This window comes from Rhineura floridana, chromosome 7 (assembly GCF_030035675.1).
Source record: "Rhineura floridana isolate rRhiFlo1 chromosome 7, rRhiFlo1.hap2, whole genome shotgun sequence".
NCBI lineage: Eukaryota > Metazoa > Chordata > Lepidosauria > Squamata > Rhineuridae > Rhineura > Rhineura floridana.
This window is the reverse complement of record NC_084486.1, coordinates 15,016,794-15,036,135: the sequence shown is the minus strand read 5'-3', so window position 1 is coordinate 15,036,135 and position 19,342 is coordinate 15,016,794. Positions and strand designations below refer to the sequence as shown.

The 19,342-nt window shown below is 42.2% G+C and overlaps 1 protein-coding gene and 1 long non-coding RNA gene across 3 annotated transcripts in view; one reads left to right on the top strand and one right to left on the bottom strand.

The window, feature by feature from the left end:
• Nucleotides 1-1,867: 1,867 nt before the first annotated feature.
• Nucleotides 1,868-17,320, bottom strand: LOC133388726 (uncharacterized). Its single transcript, XR_009763892.1, has 3 exons — nucleotides 17,082-17,320; nucleotides 9,358-9,465; nucleotides 1,868-4,390 (listed from the first exon to the last, which is right to left on the bottom strand). It is a non-coding gene; the product is annotated as an uncharacterized LOC133388726 (long non-coding RNA).
• TMEM254 (transmembrane protein 254) overlaps nucleotides 17,204-19,342 on the top strand; it is a 41,246-nt gene continuing 39,107 nt past the window's right edge. Inside the window, exon 1 of one of the 2 annotated variants that reach the window (XM_061634939.1) lies at nucleotides 17,204-17,346. In XM_061634939.1, the coding sequence (XP_061490923.1) occupies nucleotides 17,233-17,346 (114 nt within the window). In that variant the 5' untranslated portion in view covers nucleotides 17,204-17,232. The remainder of the gene's footprint in view (nucleotides 17,347-19,342) is intronic. The other variant, XM_061634938.1, reaches the window with a different exon arrangement.

Sequence of the window (19,342 nt, the reverse complement as noted above, 5' to 3'; positions counted from 1 at the left end):
CCCTTCCTCCCTGGAGTTTCAGGTGGCATACATTCCCTGCACAACATCCCTGTGAGGTTAGCCTCAGAATAGCTGCAGGGAGCTTCAACCTTCACCCCTCCCTGCGGCGCTCCTCCCCTGGCTGAACGGGAAAGGCTAGTCTTAGGCGTGGCGCCCGCGGGAGGAGAAATGATAGGATTCTGACTGTGCGTTTTTTTACAGCTCGGGGAGGGACCCCGATTATTTATGTATTTTATTACGGAGCATATTCCTGGTTTATTTAGCCATGGTTTATTTGTTTCTTGCCCCACCGGTAACACATAGTGTACTGTGGCGCAGTTTCTCCTGCTTGCCGTCAGAGACATCCCAGCGGGCCATTTCCTGCAGCCCCCCGGGGCTGAAATGTCGATAGATCTTCTGGGTTTTAAGTTGTTCTCTCCTAAAAATACACACGCAGATGTCTTCCTTTCCCTCCGACCTCTCTTTTTACAATCCCACCCACCTAGCCATGCGTGAGTGCGCCTGCAATTCAGAATAACACCTCATGCATCTGATCAACTTTATTAAATAAGGTGAAATGTGGCTCACGAACGCTTCGGCCACAATGGAGGTTGGTAGCCTCTAAGATGCCAAAACACGGCTGCGCTGCAGAAGACTAAAACGGCTCCTCCTCCTCTGGAAATCCTTACAAAACTAAACTTTCGTTTTTTAAGCTAACACCAGAATCGTATAAATATCTTCTCAGAAGTAGACCTCATTGGGAGTGGCAGCCTAAATGTTACAATACAGGTTGCTCTATACGTGACGCTATACGGTCCCTGTCCTATCTAGACTTTTCAATGAGCTCCGCTGCTCAGAAGCCGGTTGTGGCATTAAGCGGGGAATTAATAAGTTCACAGTTATCTTGCAGTTTATCCTATCTGCTTATAAACTTGCATTAGAAGGTTGAGAAAGCTCCTTCAGCTCTGTAGTCCTCTCGTTTTCTGACAGGTTGGGCTAAGTCGGTAATTGACACCATGGGACACATAATTTTTTAAAACGTGTTAACATGTTTCCGGAAGCCTCAGTATAGAGCCTTGTTGAGAGTATCGGGAAAAGGCGAAGTACAATTTAATAAACACAAATAGTCACTCAGGACTCTAAAGAAAGCATAGCCTGATTTAAAATAAATATGCAAACAAATAAAGGCTGTAAATCCTAAATACACTCGATAGGGTCAGTCCCACTAACTTAGTGAGTTTTCCTGAAGAGTAAATCATGTTTTGGATTACATTTTAAGTTTGAATGAAAACGTTGCTACCTTTGTAATGGATTGTTCATACTTTGAAACCATAATGAAGGGCAGTCTATTAGGGACATATATTTTTCTTTGTTTCGTTTATTCTTTGTGTGTGTGTCCAAATAATCTTCAGTCAGAAACCTTTCCATTTCAAAACTATGCACTGGAAGGGGGAGATGGGTTGTGATGGGAATAAAGTATTTTTAAAACACCACAAAGTATTAGTTTGTTGAAAAAACAAATCTGCACTGTTGTTTTGTCACACCTACTTTGAAAACAGGCATTGCTGTGTAGAATATTGTTGTTGTTATATGCCTTGAAGTCAGTTGTGACTTATGGTGCCCCATGAATCAGTGACCTCCAACAGCATCTGTTGTAAACCACCCTGTTCAGATCTTGTAAGTTCAGGTCTGTGGCTTCCTTTATGGAATCAATCCATCTCTTGTTTGTGTTGATGTGTGTTTGTGTGCTTAATTTAGTTTAAAGCAGCACAACAGCAGCAGAGAGTAACAGCGGATGTTGAAATGCGAGTGTGCCAGCGTGTGCATGCGTTTACCTAAGAAAGCAAGCTTTTACCCTGCATCAGGATCACTGAGACTTGAGACTTAGTAAAATAAGAAAAGCTACTTTATTTATAGAAATACATAGTAGATAGAAAGGCAAACCTAGTTCTAACTATCTAAGTTGGAGGCGTAATGCCCAGGTGTGGGAGTTAGCCCCATGGCTAGGAGAGAGAGCAGAGACAAAAGGATGTCTCCTCTCTCCCAGACAGTCAGAGAAGAAAGGAAGAGAGAGGGCAGAAGGAGAAGGGGCAGGTAAACTTCCCTAAAAGATGTAACCGTCTAGCGACAGAAGGAAGTCAGAGCATCGCAGGTAAAGGTAAACAAGCCTATCCATCTGAAGGACCCTAGCTCTATCTCTCTTCTGGAACATAAACAAAAGAGGAGTTGCTCTTGCCCCATTTCCAACAGTTTGGTATTCCTCTTTTTCTACTCCCTTCTCTTCTTCCCAGCATTATTGTCTTTTCTAGTGAATCCTGTCTTCTCATTATGTGTCCAAAGTATGACAGCTTCAGTTCCATCATTTTAGCTTCTAGTGATAGTTCTGGTTTAATTTCTTCTAACACCCAATTATTTGTCTTTTTCATGGTCCATGGTATGTGCAAACCTCTCCTGCAACACCACATTTTTTCTCTTACCCGCTTTTTTCACTGTCTAACTTTCACATCCATACATAGAGATTGTGAATACCATGGTCTGAATGATCCTGACTTTAGTGTTCAGTGATACATCTTTGCATCTGAGGAACTTTTCTAGTTCTCTCATAGTGCCCTCCCCAGTCCCAGCCTTCTTTTGATTTCTTGATTATTGTCTCCATTTTGGTTAATGACTGTGCCGAGGTATTGATAATCCTTGATAAGTACAATGTCCTCGTTGTCAACTTTAAAGTTACATAAATCTTTTGTTGTCATTAGTTTAATCTTCTTGATGTTCAGTTGTAGTCCTGCTTTTGTGCTTTCCTCTTTCACGTTCATCAGCATTCATTTCAAATCATTACTGGTTTCTGCTAGTAGTATGGTATCGTTCGCATATCTTAAATTATTGATATTTCTCCCTCCAGTTTTCATGCTTCCTTCATCTTGGTCCAATCCGACTTTCCGTATGATATGTTCTGCATATAGATTAAACAAATAGGCGGAGCTTTGAAAAGTTACTTTTTTGAACTAAAACTCCCATCAGCCCAATCCAGTGGCCATGCTGGCTGGGGCTGATGGGAGTTGTAGTTCAAAAAAAGTAACTTTCCAAGCTCTGCAAATAGGTGATAAAATACACCCGTCTCAAACTCTTTGTGATTGGGAACCAATCGGTTTCTCCATATTCTGTCCTTACAGTAGCCTTTTGTCCAGAGTATAGGTTGTGCATCAGAACAATCAGATGCTGTGCACCCCCATTTCTTTTAAAGCATTCCATAGTTTTTCATGATCTACACAGTCAAAGGCTTTGCTGTAATCTATAAAGCACAGGGTGATTTCCTTCTGAAATTCCTTGGTCCATTCCATTATCCAACATATGTTTACGATATGATCTCTGGTGCCTCTTCCCTTTCTAAATCCAGCTTCGACATCTGGCATTTCTCGCTCCATATATGGTAAGAGCCTTTGTTGTAGTATCTTGAGCATTACTTTAATTGCATGGGATATTAAGGCAATAGTTTGATAGTTACTGCATTCCCTGGGATAACCTTTCTTTGGAATTGGGATGTATATTGAATGCTTCCAGTCTGTTGGCCATTTTTTTGTTTTCCATATTTGTTGAAATTTTTTTTTCAAACTTTGAACAGCTTGTCTCAGTAATTTGTAGCAACTCTACTGGTATGCCATCGGTTCCTGGTGATTTGTTTCTTCCAAGTATTTTAAGAGCAGCTTTCACCTCACATTTTATCATTTCTGGTTTTTTTATCATATGGTTCCTCCATGAATGAATCTGTCATCCTTGTATCTGTTTCATATGGTTCTTCAGTGTATTGCTTCCATCTTCCTTTTATTTTATCTCAGTCAGTCAGTGTGCTCTACCTTGTTTGTTGTCCTCTTCTATTTCCATACAATAAATATTGTAATAGTTCTCTTTGTCCCTATGTACTAATCGCTGTATTGTTGCATTTAGGGTTCTAACTGTGTTTCTGTCTCCTTTTGCTTTTGCTTTCCTTCTCTCTTTAACAATTTAAAGAGTTTCTTTAGTCATCCATTGAGGTCTTTCTTTTAAACTAGAGGTATTGTCTTTTTGCATTCTTCCCTGGTAATGTCTCTGACTTCAATCCATAGTTCTTCTGGTTCTCTATCAACTAAGTATAAAGCCTCAAATCTGTTCCTTATTTGATCTTTATATTCTTCTGGGATGTTATAATTGTATTTTGGCATTATGATTGCTTTGTTCTTCTTCTTTAGCTTTACTCTGATTTTCAATATGACCAGTTCATGATCTGTACTGCAGTCTGCTCCTGGTCTTGTTTTTTTCCAGAAAGTATGGAACTTCTCCATCTTCTGCTGTGAATTATATAATCAATTTGATTCCTATATTGACCATTTGGTGATGTCCACGTGTACAGTCATCTTTTTGATTGCAGGGTGGAATGCTAAACAAAAGAATTCAGATTTTATTTCTTTTCTGAACAAATTTGATTTAATCTTTTTACAGGAGACGTGGAGCTTACAAAAATTATCAGTGGACGGCTTTTCTTGTTTATGCTCACCGGCGTCCTATTCCCTACCCAATTCTAAAGGCAGACCCAAAGGAGGTCTAGCCATACTCATCTCTACCTCTGTAACAGCCCGTTCCTCAAGTTTATTTGCTTGCAAAAATATTGCCCAGGCTGTCTTATTATCTTTTAGTATAATTTCTTTTTTGTTAGTAAATGTTTACATTCCCCCCCCACTCTTCTAGGGCACAAACTGACCAGGACTGGGATGACCTTGCCAAATATTTAACATCACTTGAGGCTAAATTCCCCAGAGCGCTTTGTATTGTGATGGGTCACTTCAATGCCAGGTCTGGCCCTCACAATGATGCACTATTTGCATCAAACCTCTGGGGGGGCGAGGACATTACCCCCAACTTACCACCCTATGTCCGGTCCTCTAAGGATCTTAAGATAAATTATGGGGGTATATGTTTAAACCGTTTCCTTGCCAGCCACAACCTAACAATGCTGAATGGCCACAACCAGATAGATCCTTGTGCGGAATTCACCTACATTTCTGGTCTAGGATGTAGTGTCATCGATTATGTCTTAATTTCACATTTTTTGTTTCAAGTTCATTTCAAACTTTTCTGTTGGCTTTAGACAGGACAGCGATCACCTTCCCCTTACTTTTTCTATATATCTACCAGTAATGGGTCGATTGCTCCTTACCCACAATCCAATGGCCAATCTAAATTATTCCACTCATAAAAGGACCTTTTGGACTCCCATTGTGGCCTCAAAACTGACCTCCTTTCTCAATTCCCCCTCTGCTTTGTCCTTGCAGAAGGTGATCAGTATTGCCACCGATCCACATTTAGTGTTGATGGCGTATAACTCTTTAATTTTAAACCTCAAAGCCACTTTTACAACATCATCACCTTCTTTAAGGGCCCCTTCCTTCCCTGGTACTCCCAGATGGTTTGATAAGGATTGCCTTGGTGTCAAGAGACAGTTGAGACGGATATATCACCATTATCGACAGCTAAATCTAACTACCCTCCCCTCTGAGTATTTCACTATCAAAAAGAAATACAAGCAAATGATAGTCACCAAAAAAAGACAGGTGATGCATGAAGACTGGAAAGCTTTAATCCAAGCTTCCAGGACAAAAAATTCACAATGTTTTTGGGGGATTGTTTCTGGCTCTATGAAACCATTAAATCCGGCCCCCTGCCACATATCTCCACATCTTTGGGAAAAATATTTCTCTACTTGTAATGAGACTGTAAACGCAGGCCTTCTTGATAATCCAATAAATCTTCCCACATGGCCACCAGTAACTCAAAAAGAAATTGCCGTATTGATTGCCTGCTTGAAACTCGGCAAAGCCCCTGGTTCCGATAATATTCTTTCTGAAATGCTGAAAACCCACCAAGCTTGGTGGGCCCCTCTCCTTGCAAACTTCTTTACTTTAATCAATAACTCGGGACGTATTCCTGAGTCATGGCTTGAATCCATAGTAATCCCTATATTTAAAAAAGGGAACAATGAGGACCCTGCAAATTACCGCCCAATTAGCCTCCTTTCCATCATCGGTAAACTCTATGCTTGCTATTTAAAAGGGAAACTCTCCTCTTGGTTAGAGGAGGAAAACATTCTCGGGAGGGAGCAGGCAGCTTTCAGGAAAGGGAGGTCTGGGATTGAGCACTGTGTGATCTTAAACCACGTAGCTGAAAAATATAAGAACCGTTGGGGGAATGGCTTGTTTGTTGCCTTTGTCGACTTGAAATCGGCCTTTGACTCCATCCCCAGAGAGATACTATGGGCAAAATTTGCTAAAACCACAATTGATAAGCGACTCCTGTTTCTAATTAGCCGACTGCATCACCTCACATCCCTTCGTGTTAGGTGAAGTTGTGAAGGACACCTTACAAATCCTATTAATACATCAAAAGGAGTTAGACAGGGTTGCATTCTTGCCCTGTTATTATTCAATTTTTTTATGAATGACTTGTCTCTTTACTGTCAATCCCCGGATTTTCACCCCCCCAAACTAGCGAATCTGCACTGTCCACTGTTATTGTATGCAGATGACACTGTTCTCTTATCTGTATCTAAAGTAGGTCTCAAACGCTTAATTAGATCTTTTATGAGCTATTGTCACGAAAATAAATTGATTATAAATTTTTCTAAAACCAAGATATTAGCTTTTGCTAAACATTCTCCTACTCATGAATGGATAATCAATACCCACAAAATTGAACAGGTTTCCCATTTTAAATACCTTGGGTTATTATTTCACTCATCACTGTCTTGGACGCCCCATATTAGAGGAGACACCTCTACCGCTCGAAATTCAGCCAATGGCATCCAAAGGTTCTTCTTCACTAAAGGAGGACAATATATTCCGGCTGCCATTAAGGTTTTTAGAGCTAAAACTATTTCCCAACTTCTTTATGGGGTACCCTTATGGATTGGCGCTTTCAATTCCTCAATGGAGGCTGTTCTATCCCTATTTCTTAGACAAATTCTAGGTGTTCCTAGATGTGTTCCATCGGCGGTCCTCAGGTTAGAAACTGGTCTAGCTTCACTTAAGTCCCAAGTTTGGATGGCAGCTCTAAAATTTTGGTTTAAAATGTCATATGATTATTTGTCTGGTTATCTCCCTTTACTTTGGGAAGATCCTTTCATTTCAAAATGGGCCAAAATTTTTACAAATTATCTTGCAAGTATTGGCCTCTCAATTGAACATCTGGCATCTCAGGATCCAAAGTCAGCTAAGCTTTCAATCCTGACGCGTATCAGTGACATGGACTTTCAAAAATCCATCACCGCAGCCACTTTGACCTGTTCCCCTATTCACTTTGGTTTAAGTTTTGCGCCACTATTCAGTGCCCCCTATCTGGAATACCTCACGATCCCTAAATATCGTCTAGCCTTTATGAAGGCTAGATTCAACTGTCTAAATTCTGCCTTACTAGAAGGGAGATTCCAGCGCATTCCTTATGCAAATCGTCTATGCCCATGTGGTGTCAGTGCTATAGAAACCTTATTTCACGTCGTCTTTGAGTGTTCTTTATATGATGATATTTGTTTTAAATTTATAACTCCTATTATAAACAAATTTCCTCATAAACCGCTTGACCGCCTACTTTCTTATCTTTTGTCAGCGGCTAGCAGAGATAATACCCTGCTAGCAGCTAAATACATTTTTGCGGCCCAATTAGCTCGGAGCGTATTTACCCCCTCAGATGTTCCTGCTATTCCATGTAATTGTTTTATTGTTCCATAGTTTTTACTGTTTTTTATTATGATTGCTGTCTTTGTATATTCTGTATATTCTGTTAAAATTGTACATAGCTTTTACATCAACTTTCTGGTCTATGACTGTAACAATAACTAACTAACTAACTAGTCATCTTTTTGGTTGCTCAGAAAATGTGTTTGCAAGAAACAAATAATTGGCTTCACAGAAGTCAATAAGTCTCTCTCCTGCTTCATTTTTATCTCCTAAGCCACATTTTCCCACAATTCCTAGTTCTTTGTTCCCTACTTTTGCATTCCAGTCCCCCATCATTATCAGAACATTTCGTTCTGGTGGTGTGTGATCAATTTCTTCCTGTACTTCTGCATACAATCTCTCCAATTCCTCTTCTTCTGCATTTGCTGTTGGAGCATAGACTTGGATGATGGTTATGTTAATAGGTTTCCCGTTAAATGTCATTGATATCACTTGCTCAGACCTTGTGTTATAGCTCCTAATTGCTTTTGCTACATCACTTCTCACTATTAAAGCAACCGTTTCTTTTTAATTTCTCATTTCCTGCATAAAATATTTTGTAGTTGCCTGATTGAAAGTGTCCCATTCCCATCCATTTTAATTCACTCGAGCCAAGTATTGTAATGTTGATACGTTCCATTTCTTGCTTGACAATTTCTAACTTTCCCTGGTTCATGCTTCTCACATTCCATGTTCCTATTGTATAAGTTGTACAACTCTGGACTCTCCTTTTGCACCTGTGCACATCAGCCTCTGGGCTTCCATTCGGCCAACAGCATCATTAGTTACAGCGCTACTTGTACTTGACTGTTATTCTTCCCAAGTAGCTCATTGAGTGCCATCTGACCTGGGGGTCTCATCTTTCAGCACTATCTCGTGTTGCATTTTGGATACTCCGACCATAGGGTTTTCATGGTAAGAGGTATTCAGAGGTGGTTTACTATTGCCTTCCTCTGAGTCTGGATACATCTTCATCTGGTGTCTCAGCTTTCACTATTCTGGTTTGGGTGCCCCTGCTAGGAGACTAGCCTCTTGGTCTAGACTCCTGATGGTATTGCTCTCAGCTTCTTTGACACTCTCAATCCCGCTCACTACATTAAGATGTGCATCCTAGAGGAGGTAAATGGTCTTACAGTCCTGCAAACACATCCTCAACAAAACATGTTTTTAAAAAACATTCTAAAAAGAGTTAAAATATCCTAACAGCAGTTATAGTAAAAACCTTTCTATAAACAGTTAAAATATTCTCTCATCCAGTGATCTCTGGGTGCTGACCTCATTTGGGCCCCCCTACATGTCCAATAATCACCACATATTTGGAGATCAGCCATTAAACTGTTATGCTCAATATCTTGGTTTCTCTCAAATCCTGGCATCACTCAGCCAAACAGGTCAATGACACATTTTGGAATAAAATCACTTTTGATCATACTTCCATCCCAATTTAATCTTCATGGTGGGCCTCATTAGCAATTGTCCATGTTGTCTAGCAGTTATCTATGTTGGTGAAAATAGCTTCTTGCTTAGTGGACCACATAGGAAAGTGCCATATACCAAGTCAGACCATTAGCTCAGTACTGTTTACACTGACTGACAGCAGCTCTTCAGGATTTCAGACAGGGTTTTCTTTTTGCCTTACCTGGTGAAGCTGGGGATTGAATCTTGGACCTTCTGCACGCAAGGCAGATGCACTACCACCGAACTACAGCCCTTCTCCAAAAGCTAAACCATGATCTGTTTCTGAGGCCTAAAGAAGCAAGAACAGATCTTTATTCTCACAAACTATACCCTTTTATTCCTTTACACAAATTAAGATAACTTTTTCAGCATGAAAAGAGTATAGTTCAGCATATTGCAACCACACAGTAAGAGAGCAAGTGAAGCAGACAAAATACATTTGAAAGTCAACTTTCTTGAGTTCAGCAAACCTGAATACAACAAACCTGCCTATATTTGTTTGATTTTTAATTAAGACTATTAGATTCTCTGAAATTTGCATAGGTATTAGCTATCATTTCCACAGTGAGACACTACGAGTAGAAATAAATTTATCAATTGTCGGAATGTATGAGGTTCAACTCCAACTTGTGGGCTGAGGCTGCATGGGGTTAAAAAGGGTAGCAAGAGAGGAGACCTCTTGGTTGCTAGGCTATACCTATCCCTTTGATCTCCTGCTGTCTCTCCCTTCCTGCTTGACTGATATGCAAAGGATGTTGATCCAGTTCCTTCCCTCCTTCCCAGTCTTCTTCTTCCCTCAAGAGGGGAGCAGACATCTTTCCTTTGTCTCTCCCTCTCCTCCAGCATGAGGGCAAGCACTGGGCGCAGCGCTTGCTGCTCCAACTTAGCTAGTTAGCTAGATATAGGACTCTTTCCTGTCAAGCATGTACTTCCAGAATAAAGTAGTTGTTTCTTATTTTAAAGCTTAAAGTCTCTGTCTGACTAATTTGCAGGGAAGGTAGAATCTTTGCAAAGATTCAAACACACACACACAAGCTCGCTCAATACTCTCCGTTCCGCAACGCAACTCTACAGGGTCCTACAGGACATTGTTCCCAGTGTCCTATATCAATGACACCCATGTTTGCATGTTTAGGATTAGGGTACAAGGCTCCTGTTTAAAATATATGCACATAGTAGCTCCAATGAAAGCTATCAAGCTTATGTTCACTAAGGCTGCAATCCTATATATAATTACCTAGCAACATTGAAATCAATAGGACTACTGAGTGGATAGATATAGAAATGTGTTGAAAATATATCAAACTCATACAGCTTTGGTAAAACAGGGCTACCAACAGGGGTGTTCACTTTCACCTCTGTTATTTGCATTATCTGTAGAACCTTTGGCAGAAGCCATTCAATCTAACAGATTAATAAATGGAGTTAAAATAGGATGGGAAGAATGTAAAATAAGTCTCTATGCAGATGATTTTTACCAAATTGTGCTCCCCATGTAGTATGCACTGTCCTTGGCTCATGGGACACAGCAACAAGAGTGGTGGATGAGTGGGGGAAGAAATATTAGAAGACACAAACGTAAGAAAAAAGAGTCTTGCTGACAGATAACTGGGGATGCAGGCTACTGCTAGGGAGGGGAGGGGGAGTAATTTTAAACTGGGTTGGGGTTCAAAAAGACTGAGAATATTGCCTTAAGTGTCTGACTGGACTAGGGAAAAAGCAGGTTAGGTAAGGATATGTGCTGTCACTGGCTTATGGTACACAGCAGGATTAGTGCGAGGAGAAGTATTGGCAGGTAAGAACATAAGAAAGCAGAGGTTTGCTGGATCAGAAGAAAGGTCCATCATTCTGTTTCCAACAGCTGTCAGAGAAATGCTTCTGGGAAGCTTACATGAGGACATGAAGGCAACAGATCCTCCTGGTCAGCACCATCTTGTAGTGTTAGTAGTAGCAGACCAGCGAAGTTCAGGGGAAATGATTTTGCCATCTCTACCAAAATGCCATCCATATGAAAAAAGAGATACTATTGCTGTCTACTAAGTTTATAAGAAGAATCCTGCTGGATCAGGTCAGTGACCCATCTAGTGCAGTATCCTGTTCATATAGTGGCCAACTACAGTAGATGCCTATGGGAAGTCCACACCAGGACCTGAGTGCAAGGACACTCTCACCACTTTCGGCTATCATTATTCATGCTATCCTTACAACTGGCTATCCTTATTTTTTTCTTTTCCTTATTAAAGATAGAAAGATGGGATAAAATATTTTAAATACACAAATAAATAGTTTGCCATTCTGAACTCCTTGGAGGAAAGGTGGTATGCAAATGTGAGAGATAAATTAAACAATAACATGTATGTTTGTTCGTTTATCGCTTCCCATGAAACAGACTCAAGTGATTTAACAATGAAAACATCAACAATAACACACATATAAATACAATTTCTAGGCCAATAATGTAAAAAACTTGGATAAAAATATTTTGTTTAATTTGAGGGACATTTCTGAAAATGACCTCTCTTCATTGTTTTGGGCAAGTAATTTGTCTATACTTCAGCTTCATACCCTCCAAAGTTGCCAGTTAAAAGCTGGAAAACTGGTTTCCTATTTAATAAGGCAATAGTTACTGTAACAAGAGCCAATGGAGTGTAAATGTATGCATTATGTAAACACACAAACACAGAGATACATTTACGTTTATGGGGCCTGGAGACTTGCATGCCCCGTTAACACAGCCTGGGAACTTTTAACTTTTACTCACCTAGCCATGAGCTCAAGACATGGCTATAGCCTTATCTTGCCATGAACTGAAGAGATGGCCTTGGACAAGCTCTGTCTCTCAGCCCGAGCCCCTTGGAAGGTATACAAGTTAATGATTAAGTTGGGCTGGGTTGTGTCCATAACTAACAGAAATAGATAATTATTTATCTATTCAAGAATTCCTCAACTTAAAATTGAGATAACAGAATTTATTTGTATAGCAGCCATGTTCCTCGCATAATAAACCATAATTTATCTGATGTCAAACACTGCCATTGTGTGTGTGTTTTAACAAGCAGAAGAATGACTCCTGGAATCTAAGCACTAACACTGTCCAAAACAAGAGTTCTGAAGCATGTGGACTATCCCCACTCATTGACATAGATAGCTTGGAAACATTTCGCTGGGGGGGGGCAACAGCACATGTCAAACCCTTTTTATTTCACCTTATTCTTTTAAAATGAGGAAAGCAAGGCCAGGGAGGACAACATACCATTGGCTCTTGAGAGAACCATCAACAGCCTAAGAGTACCGCTGGGACAGCCCATCCCTCACCTTCCCTGGAGCTACTTAAGAACTGCCAGGCCTGTAGCATGGCATCTCCCCCCCTAATTTTTTTCTGCTCCCATCCTACATTTTTCACAAATAATTAAATTTATTACACATGTTTTCTGCACCCCTACTCCCCCCCCCCAATGTTTAGGCCTCAGACCTGTGCCACCTGAGAAAAGGCAGAAGCAAGGGCGCCCAGGCCAGGAGGTTGTGTCTTCACGTTCCTCCGAAACTGCCAAAAGATGGTCCATGCTTCTTGTCCTCATTTTACAGTACTTAGGAAGGCACAATGAGTCAGAAGTCAGGGTGTGTGGGGTGGGAAATGTAGTCCAGAATACTCCAGGGCCTTGCCACCCCTTCGACTCCAAATGAACCAAAGTGGGGGTTAGTCAGAGCACTTGTAACAACCTTTATGGGGGAGGGGTACCTGGCATGCAAGACCTTGCTGTTTCTGCTCACTTTCTCATTGGCTTTTGATATTATCAGCCATGGTATCCTCCTGGACCATCTATGGCAGATGGGTATGGGGGGGGGACGGGACGCTTTTCTGTTCTTATCTCCAGGGACAGTTCCAGAAGATAGAATTGGCTTAGTGTTTCTCAGCTCCCTGGCTCTTATTTATTTATTTATTTAAAATATTTCTATCCCGCCCTTCTACCCTGTAATAGGGCACTCAAGGTGGTATACAATAAAAATGAACACATGCATAATAAAATAAAGATCACAAAAACATTCACATAAATTAAAATACAATTAAAATACAATTACAATACATGAAATACATAGCTCTTGAGCTATAGGCTGCAGCAGGGCACTATATTGTCTCCAATGCTATTTAAAATTTATATGAAGCCATTGGGACGTGAGATTTATTTGAAAAGCAATTCGTTAATAAAATAATACTAAATAACAATAAAATAGTAGTATATAGTCAATATCCAGTCTTGACATCTTTTTGTCTGGCCTACTTTCATCCACTGTGATCTAGAGCTGATTATCTGTAACTCAATATCTACCATTTATATAAGTAAATATTTATTCTTATAATGCACATTTGATTACCTCTACAAGAGAAATTGTTTCAGAGATGCTTCTTTTAAAAAAAGAGTAAGCTGCACTTACTGGAATGAATAAAATCTCTTCTGGAAAAAAAATCCTCTCCCAGTTCTCCTCAGAGAGCTCCTACAACTTCCCTATAGAGATAACCCATTTTCCTACAGGGATCATATAGAAGCACACACAGTTATTTTGATAGCCAAATTTTGATTGTGGCCATAGTTGTGTTGCTATTGATGAATAAACACTCCAAAAACACAGGTTTCCACACTATGTATTTATTTATGTTTGCGTCTTAACCACTGTTCTTATCAAACCAAACCTAGTGCAAAGTTACAGGACGTAAAAGTATGGTTAATTTGAGTCATGAATTGTTGCTGTACACTCATGAGGGATTGCCAGGTTTCCGGATGAGGTGGTTTTAATTCTGAATGCCACCTTCTCTCCCCCATTTGTAAACCTTCCATTCCTGCAGACAGCTGGAACAGATGACATTCAATTTTTTTTAAAAAAACAGACAAGTTCAGTTTTCTTAAGCCATCAAAAGGGTAGTGATCATCTCCTGCCATTTAGCCCTGCTTCATATTCCTTCTTTCATTGAGGCTCCATTTAAAGATGCACAGACTATTTTGTAGAGGTGCTCACATGGTGGCACTCCAATCCTAGAGGTTTTACTTGACCCCCTTCTCTCCCCCTATCTCAGGCAAGTCAAGGCATATTTTTCAGAAGGCTTTCACACCTGGCCAAAAACTATTTAGTTGCACATTTTCTTTAGGCTTAGATGGTTTGTTGTGCCTGTTTCATTCTTATAATTAGCTTTATTGTTTTCCTTATTTCTCCTACACTGGACTACACTCAGATTTCACATATATAGCAAAGGAGTAATGCCCAGCTTGTTCACACAGCAGTGCAAGCGGAGACAGACACACTTCTGCATATACTCTATACACCAGGGGGTGCCATATTCAAAAGGGTTGGAAGGCAAAATCCTGATGGAGCCGATGGCAAGGCTACATCTGTAATTCCTCCTCAAAAGTGACAATTCCACATCTACTGAAAACCATTCACTATGCCTCAATTAGACATTAGAATGGAAACAACCGAAAGTTTTAAGGCTGCTTTGACAAGCATGAAACATTCACCCTCTCCCGAGAGGTCTGTCAAGAAATGGGGATATTTTGCCTAGTCCAGGAGATGCCCTGAGGTATGACCGTGTTCATTGCTCAGTTTCTACAATAGCCGACTTTCATCAAGTCACATTAGGCCAAACCACATGAGCTTATATTCAGAAAGCAAACGTCTGCATGTTTTCCCCTCTGTCATTAACACTATGAAGGAGGCTGGGGTGGGTGGGTTCAGCACTAGGGTTGCCAGGTTCATGGCCTGAGACTAATCCTGTACCTTTAGGAGAAGAGGAAGTCAGCCAAGTGCAGGTGTTCTTGCAACCCTGTAATGGGAAAAACCACAAGGTGGAATCCTCCCTGCCCTCTGCACAACTTTTAAAGATACAGAAGACCTCTTCGTTGCCAGGCCTGGTCTCCTGCACCTGGCTGACTTTCTCTTCTCCTAAAGATACAGAATCAGTCTCAAGCCATGAACCTGGCAACCCTATTCAGCACCCTTCTCATACAAAGTCAAGTAGTGAACAATTAATATGCATGCATTGTTGTAGAATTTTCTCCTTAATCAAGTCCTTGTCCAGGAAACCACATTGAGGCAGGTTGAAGCTTACAGCTGTTTATTATACAGGCGGGCCCCGCTTATATGGCAGGTTCCGTTCCAGACTGCCGCCGTAAAGCGGAAATTGCCTTAAAGCAGAACTCATTGAGAATAATGGGTGCATTGAGCGAAAATGACGCAAAAATGCTACAAAAGCTCAATACTGGCTTTAAAGTGGGGAATTGAAAGCTGCCGCATTAGCAGAATGCTGGAAAACGAAGCGCCGGTAAGCAGGGCCCTACTGTACTTACAATTGTAAGGAGTCCCTGCTAGCATGTGCTATGACGGAAGACTGCCTTCTTCCCTAAATTGAGGGCCTTTTATAGGTTTTTACAGTGTACAGTCATGTGTCCCAAGGGAAGGGGCTTTACCTGTTTCCCGTGTCCACCTGGTTCTGTGATTCACCAGGTAATTATCCATTACAGGGAAGTAAGAAAGCACATACTCATCTTTTGTCTGCCCTGTCCTTTTGCAACACCCGTCCCCTTCCATCTTATCTACATACCACTAACAATGACCCTCAGAGGTGGAATTTTCCGCTTCAGTATGTTCAGGAAATATATGAATTGCACAACGGAAACTGTTTTACATCACCTGCGAGGGCAGGGGAGAACTGAGAGTTCCCCTGTAATTTAAATTAATTACAGTATGCCTAAAACGTGCCAAGCACTGAATAACGTTGTTAGAAATAAATCTAGATGCCTCAAGCAGGCAAGAGAAGGTAAATAGAGAGCGCTTCAAACTCATAAAATAACAACCAGGCGGTAGTATTTCACAAGAGCGTTTTGCATCGAGGGGACCCTTAAAAGACAACCATTTTAGATTTTGCCTTAAGAAATAATCGTAGGCACCGGCAATAGCTCCAGTTCAGCTGGGCAATAAGTTCTATTGCAGCATGCTTCTGAAAACCAGTTGCCGGAAGCCTCAGGAGGGGAGAGTGTTCTTGCACTCGGGTTCCTGCTTGCGGGCTTCCCCCAGGCACCTGGCTGGCCACTGTGAGAACAGGATGCTGGACTAGATGGGCCACTGGCCTGATCCAGCAGGCTCTTCTTATGTTCTTATCTATCTTCGCACTTCGTTTCGGTTTCTCTAAGCACAGCCTGCCCTTTTGCCCGCCTTCACTGCCCCTTAAACAGGGTCCTGGGCCCGTAGCTCCTCGGTAGGAAGCGCTCCGCCCACCGCCACTTCTAGTCTAGTTTCCCCCTGCTTTTCAGAGGGAGGCAGCCGCTGGCTCGACGCAACCCCACCAGGCACTTCCCTCTATGGGTGCAAGCCGGCTCTCCGCCGTTATTGCAGTCCTTTCTTCCAGGCCTCTCTAGATAAATGTACGATACAGGAACTCGGCGCTTTTAACTGCTTTCCTGCCAGATCAACGGCGAGGGCAGGGGAGGACAGAGCCAGGCGCCCTCGCCACCCCTTTCGGTTTCACAAAAGCAAGCGCGGGAGAAGGGGAGGGTCAAGCGCTAGGAGTCAAGCGCTCACGGGAGCGAGGAAGCGTTAAGAAAAGGCATAGAGATGCACAGAAAGCAGGTTGTTGTGAGGCTAAAATGGAGAGGGAGAGAACCACATACACCACCCTGAGCTCCTTGGAGAAAAGGTGGGATAGAAAGGAAATAAACAAACAGGCATCGTGCGCATGTGAATACGTATGAGGGCCCTGGGGTATACATGCTTGAGAAGTACAATGGTGGATTCGTGTGTTTGGGGCTGCACCACAGGCAGGAGTTCAGCAGGTGTCTCCCCACTCTTCTATCGCTATTCCGGGACAAGCTGAATTTCTCCCTACTGACTTGCTGCTGTTAATCCCGCCTTCCTTACCTGTTTGACGAAAGAATGGTGCTGCCCACTCGTTGTGATGCAAACGGTGTCTGGAGATACGGTGCTGTTGCCACGCCCCGGAGGCGGGCGCTCAGAGTCGGCTGCGGGTGCCGGTCTTTAAAGGAAGAGGCCTCTGCGAAAAGTCGCCGAGATGAGGAGAGCAGCGGTGTCGGTGGAGAACTTGTCCGAGAACCCCAGCACCTATTTCCGGCGTACCAAAACGTTGTTTATGGTGGTGATCACGGGCGGCCTGAGCTACTATACGGTGAGCAGTGCTCTCTTGAGGCGAAAGGGCAAACCGTTGGAGGAGGACTTTGCCCTTCTCGTCCGATGGGCAGCCATTTATCAGGGTCAGGCCTGATAAAGTAGGGGCCTGTGTCTGGTAAACTGTTCTCCCTCTTTTACCCGGGGTGGAATCCATCTTTAGTGAGTTTAAAAGTGGTGGGGTTAAGCCCTCCAAATTTAAGTGTTTTTAATCCCATGTATTTCACTGGGAGAGAATTGCACAGCAATGGTATGAATGTCTCTTCAGAAGTAAGACTCACTGAGTTCAGTTGGGATTATTCCCAAGTAATTTGGAATAGGATTGCAGCCTAAGGCACGCGTTTAAAGCTTCTACTGAAATTAATTTGTTGTTAAGTGCTTTCAAGTTAAATATGGCAAACCTATGAATCAGTGACCTCCAGTAGCATCTGTTATAAACTACCCTGTTCAGCCTTGTAAATTCAGATCTGTGGCTTCCTTTATGGAATCAGTCCATCTCTTGTTTGGTCTTCCTCTTTTTCTACTCCTGTTTTTCCAGCATTATTGCCGGGATGGTGTAAAAGCCGGAACGGGCCTTTATAAAAGAAATTGATGCCAAAAACACTGGGATGCGTTAGAGACACTTGAGAACAACATTTAGGAACAAAAACCATTCCGATAGGATTTTTATTAACCCTTTGCAGGAGCGTAGATTCAGATTGGACATTAGAAGGAACTTCTTGACAGTAAGGGCAGTTCGGCAATGGAACCGACTGCCTAGGGAGGTGGTGGGATCCCCTTCACTGGATGTCTTCAAGCAGAGGCTGGACAGCTATCTGCGGGAGATGCTCTAGCTGTGGATTTCCTGTTGTGAGCAGGGGGTTGGACTCAATGGCCTACAAGGCCCCTTCCAACTCTATGATTGTATGATTCTATGATTTAACAACCAAAATGCACTCTGGAACAGAATGAAACAGCCCGGAACGGCGACTTCCCAGTGAGCCAGGCCTCTGAAATTCACAGTCCCACACAACTACATGGGATGCATGCAATAAGACACAAAACGTCCATGAAACCCACGTTCCGATACCCGTTCCAGGCTATAATACGTTTCTATGTAAAACATCCCGGAACGGCGACTTTCCAATCAGCCAGACCCACCAAATTCACCAGTCCCACATGACTACATGGGATGCATGCAATAAGACACAAAACGTCCACGAAAACCACGTTCCGATACCTGTTCCGGGCTATAATACGCTTTTACGTAAAACAGCCCAGAACGGCAACTTCCCAATCAGCCAGCCCTACCAAAATTCACCAACCATACATGTTGCTGCCTCTCCTTTTGTTGAGAAATGGGAGATAACACAGGATGACCCAGGAACCTCTGGGGTGATCAGCAATACCCTTTCTTGCTGTTTGTAGGTCCACTAAGCAGCACTATTGGTGCTGCTACCAGGTTGTGAATGGCTGGTGAATTTGGGAGACAGAGAAAGAGAGATTGGAGGGGCAAGTCGGCTGGCAGAAGGAGGAGAGAAAGTTTGCTTTCTGTGAAATAGATGTGCTATCACAGGAAAAAAACTGGGTTCAAAGAAGTGCTCTTGTGTGCTTGGGCTCAGACTCCACCTCTGTCTTGTATTCAAGTTCTGGGCCAAACCTCATCAGTTTGCTTTCTGTGAAATGAGTTTCTGACACAACTACTTTCAAAATCAAGGATATTAAAGTCTGGAACCTGTGGGAGGGAATCCCACTCATTGGGCAGAGCACACGAGGTGGAGGCAGAAGAACTTTCCAGTCAAAAGGCTCTCAGGCAAGAAGGCTGGAGAACAGGACCTTGGACAGCCACTGCCAGTCTGAGGGCCAAACTAGATGAGATACCAATCATACAATAAACAATTGCACGATGAGGTTTGCAACACTAAATTGAAGGTGCAGGGCAGCTGATCCCTAGTGGGGTCCTGACATGGGGGCTTTAGTCCCTGCACCTGCTGTTTACATTGGGGAATAATAATAAT